Source organism: Tauraco erythrolophus, chromosome 6 (genome assembly GCF_009769465.1).
Source record: "Tauraco erythrolophus isolate bTauEry1 chromosome 6, bTauEry1.pri, whole genome shotgun sequence".
NCBI lineage: Eukaryota > Metazoa > Chordata > Aves > Musophagiformes > Musophagidae > Tauraco > Tauraco erythrolophus.
Window position 1 is genome coordinate 46,945,796 of NC_141470.1, and position 11,843 is coordinate 46,957,638.

At 55.3% G+C, this 11,843-nt stretch overlaps 1 protein-coding gene across 1 annotated transcript; it reads left to right on the top strand.

Annotated features, from left to right (window-relative positions):
• The first annotated feature begins 5,785 nt into the window (after window positions 1-5,785).
• On the top strand, window positions 5,786-11,685 carry EIF2B2 (eukaryotic translation initiation factor 2B subunit beta). The gene is made up of 8 exons (XM_086613353.1): window positions 5,786-5,948; window positions 6,594-6,714; window positions 7,278-7,426; window positions 7,664-7,827; window positions 8,116-8,211; window positions 9,122-9,259; window positions 9,968-10,034; window positions 10,945-11,685. The coding sequence occupies exons 1-8, from the start codon at window positions 5,786-5,788 to the stop codon at window positions 11,100-11,102; spliced, it is 1,056 nt and encodes a 351-aa protein (XP_086469479.1). The 3' UTR covers window positions 11,103-11,685.
• The last annotated feature ends 158 nt before the right edge of the window (window positions 11,686-11,843 follow it).

The following is an 11,843-nucleotide window of genomic DNA, read 5'->3' on the forward strand; positions in this document are numbered from 1 at the left end:
GAGCCCCCAAACCCCAGAGACCCTGCAGGGATTTCCCTCTGGCAGCTGCAGAGCGCTGTGCCTGGGAAAGCCCAAACAGGCTGCGACCAGGGCGGACAGCGAGCGTGTGGCCCCTGCCACAGGCAGAGATGAAACACCCCAGGCTCGTACAGGGCGAGAGGGATGGAGTACAGCAGCCCCAACAGGGATGCGCCTCTCCCAGCCGCTCTCCCCAGGAAAGAGACGGGTTACTTTTCCGCCAGAGAACCAAGTGTATTCTGCACATCTATTGTGCTTCATCTCCCCCGGGAAAAGGGCGTCAAGCGCTGAAGGGCGAGGAGAGGTGCACGGGCATGAACTGCCCGCTGCTGCACCACTGCCCCTCGCTGCCCAGCTCACTCGGCCCCGCCAGCCGGTGGGCAGGGGCTGCCAGGCGCTTCTCTCCCCTGCCAAATCGAACCCGATCCACACCCAGCCCAGAGCTTCTGGCCGCTTATCATGTGGATGCAGTACTCCTGCTTTTAGCTGTCATAATATTGACACAAAGCAAAATAATAGTGACGGCGAGACTCTGCCTGGCTCTGGAAGGCAAACAGGCAAGGAGACAGGGAGCAGCAGGCTCCACTATTGTGCAGGACGGGACAGCAGCCTGGGCTGCTTCCAAGCTCTGCTCCCCAGCATCACGCCTGCTGATACTGGGGTTGGGGGGGGGATGTGGGATGCGGGCGGAGGGGGGGACGCGGCCTCCACAGGAGGCTCTCCCCGTCGAGGAGCGAACGTGTGCATCAGCAGGGCTTCGTCCCGGAGGCTTTCCCAGAACGTGGGTGGAGGAGTGGCTCATCTCTCCCTTTTCCTGAAACCTGGCAGCCGCTGAATAGCTGCCATCACCCGCAGCAGACAATGAGCAAAGCGCGGCCGGGGCCAGCTGCAGCGCCAGGAGCGCGTGAGCGGAGGAGCCACAGGGAGCTGGCCGGTGACCAGGAAGCAGCCCAGACTGCTGGTGTCACAGCCCCCTCAGTGACCACGCAGTGGCCAGGCCTGGCTTCCTGCAGCCGTGCCGGGTTTGCTCCAGGGCTTCTCTGAAGCCAGCCTGGACGGATGGGCCCTCGGCATCACCTCCCTCCTGGACCAGCCAGCCTGCTGCCTGCCCTCCGAGCAGGCACAGGGCTGCAGCCGACACCTGCGCGGTGCCACCGAGATTCCTGCGCCGCTTGTGCCTTTGGTGGCACCCAGCAAAGCCAACGCCTTTTCTGGGTGTGAAGATCCGGGATGCCATTAGCGACGCCGGGGCCGGCACCTCCTGCCCAGCCCCGCGCTCCCTCGTCCCTCGCTGGGGCTTGTTTTCCTACACGACACGCAGCGACTTCCCACACTTCCCTTGCCTCTTCCTGGCCAGCCTGGCCTTTGAACTGGCTGCCTCCAGCTGCCTGCATCCCGAGAGGAGACCCGAGGAACTGCCACAGATGAACGAGCCGACGAGTGAGGCTCCACATCCAGGGCAGGTGCTCGGACACGAGCTTCCCATGCCTCTCCCGGGGGCCGGGAAGGGCTAGGGGCAGCCCAGCCTGGGCTGCTTCCACAATGAGCCCTCAAAAAACCCTCTTGCTTCCCAGCCTCGGTCTCAATTTTTAAGGCTCCGAAAAGGAGAGGGGCACGAATGGTGAACTTGCTGGCAGGAGAGACAGTCCCTGGGCCGGATTCAGAACCTCCTACTCATTTCCCGTAGGGATGGCACACTGCACCGGTACCACAAGGGCCTGGCTACAGGCTGGTCCTGCCTGCGGGTGCTGCGGCAACGCGAGGATGAGCCAGCAGCCGTTTCCCAGGCAGAGACAGGCGCACGTACACGCGGGCTGCCGAGCAAGGAGCTGCATCACATCCTTTGCTAACCTGAGGTGCTGAATGTGTCCTGTTACTCCCTGTAGCAAGCAAGCCCTGCCTGTTTCTCCTGGACGCCCAGGCAGTTACGGCAGCCACGCTTTCCCAAGGGTGACCCGTTTAGGGGACAGTCGTTACCAGGGTCACCAGTGAAGACCAGCAGAACACGTGCCCTGGTACCTGCAGCGTCAGCCGTGAATTTCAGGCATGCTAAAACTGCCGATGACTCAGGCAACGTGTGCGTGCGCCTCCAGACCCACAGAGCTGAGCTTTCCAGCTATTTACGTACCTGCTTTTGATCATTGGCTGTTTGTTTGGGATTTTTGTCTTCTTTCCCTGGAAGCTCGAGTTTTAAACGTGCACTCAGCACTTGGTTCAGCCCAACCTTTCCATCCCCTTCGCTTACTAAGTGACCTACTTTCTCCCCTGTGGCAGGCAGAAAACACCAGTTTGGGCTCCCTCAGCCCTTCAGCAGATTCACTCCTGCCTCCTTACAGCTCTGTCTCCACATCTGTGGCTGAGAGCGCTTTGGACTTGAGTCATGTCCTCCATTTTTGTCTCAGGCCTTTGAGCACGGACTTCCCGAAGAGCAATCACATCACACCAAAGACACCTTTGGTGCATCTTTCTCCTTGGACTATACTTCACGTTCTCCCGTGCACCATCCCATTACACAAGTGACTAAGGCACCCACCGATGACCCTACACCGCTTCTTCCCGTGTCACCTATCCAGTCTTCACAGTCTGTGTTGTGCTGACAGCCTGTCCTGCTGCTCCTGCTGGGCCGTGGCTCTGCTGGCTCTCGCCTGCTGGCTCCTTCCCTTCGCCTGCGCCGGGCGTGAGCAGCTCACTTTGCTTACCCGGGGGGTTGCAGACGAGTCCAATTACTGGAGTTCAGCAAACTCTGATTCCCTTCCCTGGCATTTCATCCAGCCCACTTATCCGCTGAGAGTTTCTAATCCAAACAGCCTCCCAGCACACGATGTTCCAGTGCTCCCAGGCTCTACCCAGCCCCTGTCCTGCCTTCTCCTCCCTCACACGAGCACTCAGGGGATGACATTCAGCCCCCAGGGACGCAGAATTCACTGGGTGGAGAGGAAGCAGTATCTCCAGCAGCCATCCCTCACGGTAGAGAGCAGGATGCCGTCCTGGTCAGGCTGGCAGCTCTCCGAGATCAGACAGATTTCAGCTCCTCTGCAGGCCCAGAAAACGTGCTGCCTTGCTCGGCTGGCCAGCTCATCCCCTGCTCAGCTCTTTTGCCCGCAGCACCAGCACCGTCTGCAGTCATGTCAGCCTTCTTGCTTGCTCACACACCAGCTGGGAAGCTGCAGCAGCCAACTCTGCCCCAGGGAACCTGGATACACCCAGGAAGGGAAGGAGGGTGTGCTGTGCAGGAGGCAGCTGCCTGTGGCCACAACAGGAGAGGGGGGGTCCCACTCCTTAACACCTGGCAGCTGTGGACCACCAGGTTAAGTCTCCTTCCAGTTGCTCAGGGATGCACACAGGCAGCTCCCCTGCCACAATGGCCAGTGCAGCCTGCAAGGCAGCGAGATTTTAGCCGAGTACACCAGGACACCAACATGCATCTTTCCAGCTGCCTTCCCCACTTGCCCCACGCTCTTGGCGCTGCCCTCGTTGCCACTCCTCTTACCCACTCCCTCCTTTTCAGTCCTCCTGGGCACTCCTTGCCCAACTCACTGGGTCCTGGTGGCAGCCGCTGGCTAATGACAACCAGATGTCTTGTAGCCATGGTCCCTCTGAGCAGCCAGAGCACGGGGTTTGCCTTTCAGCTCTCCAGAGAGCCTCAGGTTCTGGCTCGGCTCAGCTACACAGGGCTAACAGCTCCCAAAATCCCCGTTCAGAGGCTTTCATTCATGAAATACAAGGCGGCAGACCAAGCGCAGGACTCTGCCCCTCAAGGGACGCCAGACTGCTGGTCATCTTTGGCTGGCTGTGGCAGCAGTGCCCGGCAGAAAGTGATGTAGGGAACAGGGCAGGAACAGCACGAGCAGGGAAAACCTCTGCAGCCTGGCAAGGCTCTGTGAAGAAACTGCCCCGCAATAGTTACTGGGACCGGAGCAGGGAATGTAAACAGCCCAGCAGCCGCAAGGAGGTCGTAACCTCAGAGTCCGGTTTCCCTTCCTCTTCTGCCTCCTGCCTAATCTCCAAGAGCTGCTCTGTTTACTAGCGAGATAAGTAAACAAACAAAGGAAAGCTTCGAAGCAATGATTTTTATTTTTTTTTTGGCCAATTCACTGCGTGCCCTGATCCCAGGGGGCACGTGTGGGAGAGGTCTCTGCACGCCAGGGCAGCCAGCACACAGCAACGCGCAGGCAGAGCCAGCGGCAGAGGCAGGCGGACGATGGGCATGGGCCGCCCTCCCCTACCTTGCCTGCAACGTCGCTGCGTGGAGGGGCAAAAGGGGAACTGCGTCACCCCGCAAAAACGTGGAGCCGAGTGGGCCTCCAATTTAAGCAAGATGGAAGAAAACAGACTCCTAAAGCTGGGGAGAAGAGGGAGAGAAGGCAGCAGGGAACGAGGACGCGCCTGGGAAGCACGGCAGGGCCCAGCAGAGCCAACTGCAAGGCAAACTCTGTTACCCTCTACTGACTCTCTCCAGGGGTAAAGGACGAGACAAGCTCATCGAGGAGGGAAACTCCGACTTCCAGCCCGGGCAGCAACATCCCCCAAGCACATCCAGGCAAACTCAGATGCATGGCCTTTTGCCAGGCATTTGAGGGATGCGGTGAGCTTCCTCCCCCAGGCTGGCGGGCACTCTGTCTTCTGGGCAAACAGGGGCACTTGGGGAAGCAGGAGGAGAAAGGTGTGGAAGGACTCTTGGCCCAGCCCAGGTGCTGGGTGACAAATTACCTGCAATATATTCTCAAGACCCAGCGCGCCAGCTGTTGGTACCTTGCTGGGCACCCGACAGCCCATGGATAGCAGCTGGCTATGGCTTTAGGGCGAGTCCTGAAAGAATCAAAGGAAAAAAAAGATGCCATGAGCACCCAAGGCCCTACAGGCCCCTGCAGGAAGCACTCGCTGAAAGCTTCCAGCATAAACCAGTTTGCTTTGATTTCCTAATCTAAAACAACAGGACACAGAGCAGAGGCACAGAGTAAAGCAGCACCGCCATGAGAATTACACTGTGGCTCCTGCCTGCTCCCTGGACACAGAGCTCCAGGAACTAGACACAAAGGAGCTACATTCCTGCCTTATCCAGGGCCGGTTCTGGCTCTGCCAGCAAGAACAATCGGACTGCCAGGAACTGCGCCTTTCCCACCCCATTTGCTTTGGCTCTTTGAGTCTGGAACACCGCACGGTCCAAAGTAAATCCCTGCACACGGGCTCTCCCCGCTGCTCGGCACAGACCCGGCTCCCTCCCGCCTTCCCGGCCGCGCGGACGCCGCGCTCCCTCGCGCGGGCCCTTCCTGACGTCACCCGCCGCACTCCCCTCCCGGAGGTGCCGACGGCGGCGCGCAGGCCGGGCGCTTCCTCGGGCGGAGCCGACCTCGCCGCTCCACCCGCGCCGGCCCGCGGGACGCGGCCAGCACGCACCTCTCGAGCCGGGCCGGCGAGGACCACGCCGGGCCCGGCGCCCACCCCGGGGGCGCCTCGCGCTCGCCCTGTCCCAGCACCTCCGTACCCCGCCCAGACCGAGCCCCGCGGCGAGGCGCGGCGGCCACGGCCACCGCCGCCGCCCCACAAGCCCCCGCGCCGGTCTCCCCGGTTACAGGAACGCTCCCTGCCGCGCGCGGCCCTCGCGAGTGGCAGCTGGCCCGCCAGCCGCAGTTCCCATTGGCTGCGCCGCCGCCGTGGGGCGGGAGCACTTTGGCAGCCTTCGCCAATGGGGAAGCGGGACGGCGGAAGTGGAAGCGGTGCGCGCGGCTGCGGGGCCCCGCCGGTCCGGAGCGCTGCCGCCGCCGCCATGCCGGGCGCCGCCGAGCGCGGCTCGGAGCTGTCGGAGCAGATCGAAGCCTTCGTGGCGCGGCTGCGGGGCGGCGGGGAGCGGCCGCGCTCCGAGGACACGGCGCGGCAGACGCTGTCGCTGCTGCGGAAGATCATCGCTCACGGGCGATGGAGCCGGGCCGGTGAGGGCCGGGCGGTGGCGGGCAGGGCCCAGCGTGGCGCCGGGAGCAAGGCGGCGGCAGGGCCCGGCGGCGGGGGCAGCTGTGGGAAGGCAGCGGCGGGGGCGCCTTGAGGCCGTCGGGCCGTGCGGCTGCAGGGCCCGGCGCTCCGGTCGCGGCCCTCGGGTGTGGAAGGAGCAGCAGCGCTGCTGGCGCTGCGGCCCGGGGAGCTGGGAGCCGGGAGCCGCGCCAGCAGCTGCCCGCGAGTCCGGGTTCCTCGGGCTTCAGCCCTTTAGAGTCTGCTGTGCTTCCCGGTGTCATTGCGTGAAGAGCTGCAGGAGTCTCCTCTGCTTCAGCCTTGCTCTTTCCTCAGCGGCGTCAGTCCAAGCGCTGACCGCGCCCACAGCAGGTGGTTTCCTCTTGCACCCAACTCACTGCTTATGGTCTTCCATAAGTTTCGAGTCTGCATTGCATCCAGGTGATTCATACTACAGAAAACCCTATGGAGCCAACGCTCTGCGAGTGGCTTTCTGCTCCTGTCTCTGTACTTTTTCTCGGTGCTGTGTTATTGGTGCCAGAGCCAGCCTCTGGCCGTAGGGCTGTCAGGGGGTTTGACACTCACATGGGTTTGCTCTGGGCAGTGATAACCGAGGCCCTCCCCTCTTTCAGGGGAGCTCATGGATCTGATCCGGACAGAGGGCCGGAGGATGACAGCAGCCCAGCCGTCCGAGACAACTGTGGGCAACATGGTGCGGCGAGTGCTGAAGGTCATTCGGGAAGAGTACGGCAGGTGAAGCGCCTCTCTCTTGCTGTCTGTACCCTTCCTAGGAGCCCAGAACAGCCCTCCCTTGCAGCGTGTTCTGCTGCTTCTGTGAGACCCCTTTAGTTTTGATCACCCCCTTTTTCCACCTCTCCTGTAGAGGGATTCAGCAAGTTTAACATCAAAGGAGAGCTGTCGTTTTCAGCATAGCTGATGACATTTCCTCTAGTGAAACTCCCTGTGGCATGTGTGTTGTAGGGGCATGAGAACGGTCTGTGCCCTGACTTTGGGCTGTTCTCTCTTTGTGTTCTTAGGAGGGTCCATCCTACTGGAGCAGTAGCCTTGAGCCTGCTCCTCATCTGTGGGCCGCAGCACTTGCGCATTACTTAGAAAGGCACTTCCTGGCAGAGCTTCAGGTGTCTTTCTGCCAGAGGTAGCTAGGGAAGCTCTTTGGCGTGGTGTAGTGTGCCTCCTGCATTTGTTTTTCCTTCCTCTCTGTTCACATCCAGGTGCGGTGCGCTGTGGGGACACTAGTCAGCCTGGCCATAGCCCTACACTCTTGCCCAAGGCTGAAGGGCTGCTTCTCTCCACAGGCTTCATGGGCGCAGTGAGGAAAGCGACCAGCAAGAATCCCTGCACAAGCTCCTGACTTCTGGAGGACTGAGCGAGGATTTCAGCACCCCTTATCCTCCCCTCAGAGCTAACGTTATTGAAGCTATTAACGAGCTGCTAATAGAGCTAGGTATTGACAGAGTTTTCAATACAGCTATTTCTATGAGTAGCTAGGGAGCCTGGGGCATTCCAGGGCCAGCTTCTTGGTCCCTCTCCACTTGTAAAAAGAACAGGGAGAAAAGCTACTCCTGCTCTACCAGTACTCATAGTGCTTTAGTAAAAAATGATCTTGTGGGAGGACTGCCCTAGCAGCACAAGTGTTGCTTTTCCTGGCTGCTTTTCCACCCATGGCTTCCTTGTGTTACAGAGGGCACCACTGATAACATTGCGATGCAGGCACTGGAGCACATCCACTCCAATGAGGTGATCATGACCATCGGCTACTCGCGCACCGTTGAGGCCTTCCTGAAGGAAGCTGCCCGCAAGCGGAAGTTCCAGGTCATCGTGGCGGAGTGTGCGCCCTTCTGCCAGGTGAGACCAGGCTGGCTGTCTTCTCCAGGTGCCACGTTGTCCCATGTGGTCTTACTGAAGTCTTGTCTCTGGAGGTGAGCTGAACGTTATGGAAGTTCCTCTGCAGTGGAGAGATCGAAGACAGCTCATTATCCTACCATGTGTCCTTCAGTTGGAGAGCTGTGTTTGTGCTCTATCACTTGGTATTTTTGTGATTCAGACAAGAATTTGAGTGCTTATCTCTCTTATCTACAACTGCAGTGCAGGAGCTATGTCCCAGGTGACCAATTGTATTCTCTCTCTTTTTAGGGTCATGAAATGGCTGTCCGACTGTCTAAAGAGAACATTGAAACTACTGTCATGAGTGATGCAGCTATTTTTGCTGTGATGTCTCGTGTCAACAAGGTAAGGAGGGCTCCGCTGGCAGAGGGAGTTCGTGGCAGGTTTGGAGCTTAGGCCTCCCAAAGCAGCTGCAGGTCCCAGTAGTGACGGATGTGTTTCTTCACTGAATACTCCAAATGGTAATAGGCCCTATTTACAGCTGGGGTGGAGATCCAGTGTGGAACCCCAAGTCAGTATGATGACTAACTGCATGGTGATAGGTTTTCTGCCTTAGTGGCTAACTGGCAAAACAGTTACAAGAAGCCAAGACAGCAAAGCCTCAAAGGATTAACTTCACATTTTTTAAAGAAGATGGAACAAACCCCAGCATTTCCAAAGAGAAGAAGCTCCCCTTGTGTGGAACACAAGATGAGTGGTGGTGAAGGGAATCACCAAGGTGCGTCTTTTCAGACGGACCTGTTCCATACTTTTGTAGAGGTGAAGACTTGGCACCCCAAACTGGAAAAAAACCCCAAACAAACAAAAAACCAACTTACTAAAATCCAGCCACACCACTTCTTATCTATGTGTTTTAAGCTGCTTTACATTATTTCCATTTTACAGCAAGGGAGTTGTTGCAGCCAGCAGTCAAGTTACTTGCACAAAGCTTACTTCGCAGGCTTGTAGAACAACAGGGAACACAGCCCAGTTTCTGCTCAGTGTTCCCTGCAGTAGAACATACATTTGTCCTCTGAAGTTCTCTGTGCTGGCCTCACCATGCTGGAGTTGTGCTCTTGTTAGAGAGGAACGTTTCGGTGCAGAGCCAGTGCCAGATGAAACAGATCAGGCATCCAGCTGCCCTATAACTCCAGCCTTTTGCTGGCTGGCTGTTTTGACAAACTCCTCCAGTTCATCCGGCAGGGTCTGAGCCAGGAAGCGTCCCTTCCCCAGTTTTCTGTGGAACATGCTCTCTAATGTTGATTTGCCTTTTAAGGTCATCATTGGTACAAAGACAATCCTGGCCAACGGTGCCCTGATTGCTGTGAGTGGGACTCACACTCTGGCACTGGCAGCTAAACACCACTCTACTCCGCTCATCGTGTGTGCCCCCATGTTCAAGCTTTCACCGCAGGTGAGTACAGCAGCTCCTCAGGACTGCACCTGCTCTGCATAGAGATGGGGGCTGATCTGCTTGTGGAAGCTTAGGGTGGAGACCACCACCTGTCTCAAGGTGAGGTTGGTAAATAAGCCATCTCCTGCACCTAGCACTGTTACTTCAGAAAGGAGACCCTCACCCAAATCTAGCACACTTCAGGATCTCTTTGAAAGCATCCTCTTCTGCCAGATGTGCTGAGTAAGCAGTGCATTGGGCATAAGGGTGCAGACCACTGCCGACCAGAAACTGACATCACCATACTTATTTTTTTTCAACCACATTGGATTTCAGTTTATATCTTTAGTGTTGAAAGACCCTCTGCTCTGACAGAGGAGGTAGATGGAGATGCTCTAAACTGTTTCTTACACTCAGGACTTTTTCAGTATTGTCAGAGGAAGTTGCAGACTGAGGAATTAAGAGGAATTAATTTCTCCGCTCCAGTTCCCTGGGCTTTTTTTGCCGAAGGGCAGCCAGGTCATAGAAGGCTCAAAAAGCTCTGAGGAAAAACCCTTCACCTGTAGATGTTACAGAGGTTCTAGGCACAAGCACTATTAAACAGATGTAGTGTCACCTGGCAAGTCTTCTTCCTCTGCTTTAGTTCTTTCCAGCACCCAGGATCTGTTTTGACTAAGATAATGAGGCAGTCTCTCTTTTCCTGACCTTCCTGTACTCTTTCTCATTCAGTTCCCTAACGAAGAAGATTCATTCCACAAGTTTGTGTCACCACAGGAAGTGCTGCCATTCACAGAAGGTACTGTTTTTTCTTTATACAGGCTGGTCAAGCTGGTTCAGGTTGTAATTTTAAAGTTGTTTTTGTAATAGCTGATATGAAATTTAAACACAACTGTCCCGTAACCCAAGACAGAAAATCCCTTCCTATTGTCTTAAGCAGAAAAAAGTGCTGGGAACCATCCTATTTTATATGTAACTTTCTATTACAGACAGTACAGAAAAAGGATTTCCTTTGAACGCTATCTTGCACCTTTGCTTCTGCTCTGGAATAGTCAGTTTTATTATAGGATTGTGATAATGATTCCAGGCAGGTGGCAGTTTCCTGTGGGACAGAGCAGATGCCCAACACCGAGGGCAGCTTCCTTTCCTTCCTACAACTCATGTTAACTTCTTGAAACTTCATTATGTGATCAGCTTGTTGAAACCCAGTATCTCTGCAATGGGCTTCCCACACAAGCACCATCTATAGAAAGCCCATTTTCAGATAGTGGTCTCTTTCAAAGCCTCGTTTCTATGTGACAGAGAGTTTTGAAATGAAGGCATCAGGTTTGGCACAGGATTTTGGTTTTCACCTTCTGAGCTTTTGTCAAAGTACTAACTTTGGCAGTATCTGGATTCATGCATTTTAGTTACACAGTGGCAGGTTTTCTGGCAATTAGTAAATCTGCTCCAGAGGGGAACAGAGGTAATGTCAGTAAAAACTACCAAAAGAGAGTGCTGCCACCTGTCCAAGATGTCTGTATACCTGTAATTCAGTGACATCAGTGAGGAAGTTGGATGTTCCAGTAAAGGATTCAGGCTGTCCCAGTACTGACTTTAGGGTGGCATATGCATAGCTGGTTTCTTCAGGGGCTCGAGAAGACATGCACAAGGCTAAATTTACTCTCTTTGAGTTGCTGTGTCTAATATTGCTGCTATTCACTTTACAGGGGAGATCCTGGCAAAGATCAACGTTCACTGTCCAGTGTTTGACTACGTCCCTCCAGAGCTCATTACTCTCTTCATTTCTAACATTGGGGGTAATGCACCTTCCTACATCTACCGCCTCATGAGTGAGCTCTACCACCCAGATGACTATGAACTCTAATGTCACAGAAGCACATAATTCTCCAGACTTTTCCTATCTTTCTCTTCAGAAAGATACAACAGCTAATTAAAGTGAACATTGCAAGGACAGGTTGCTGTGGCGAATCAGTGGAGAATTTGCTCAGCACAATGTCTTTCCTACCCAAAAGCAACAGAAGGCAGAGCTCCTGTACAGGTGTTGATCTCTGTGCTGTGTTACAAGCCATGTGTAGCTGCTAACCCACCTGGATTTTCAAACAGCCAGGCATGCATGTAACTCTGGGGCAGCAAAGCTGTTACTTCAAAGTGTGCTGCAATAAAAGCTGTTTACAGTGATCTTACTGTTAAACATGTTTTCCATATACAGTTAACTTGTTTCTTTAACTAGCAGGAGTTTTACCTGTGTAGTGAGTTGCCTGCACCTATGGTGCAGTGGGAGGCTTTAAAGGTGTGTTTTCACATATGAATGGGATAAAAAGCCATTGGCAATTGTCTTCAAAATGGATTTTTGTGGTAGAATTTTCTGACGATTTTTGGTGAGTTACTGAAATATAGACCAGCTTTTTGTACAATGCCGGAATGGAAATTTCATTCTTGATGAAAGGCAGACTTTCAGAAGTCCTGTCAGCTGGCTTGTGCACCTCCCTGTCAGAAGGCAGAGCTCCAGCTCTCGCTTCACTTATAGTAGTCTGAGGGCCTTTCCTCTCCTGTACTACTTGAGTGACTGCGATTATTCTTGGGTGGGCATCTTGTCTCATTCAGA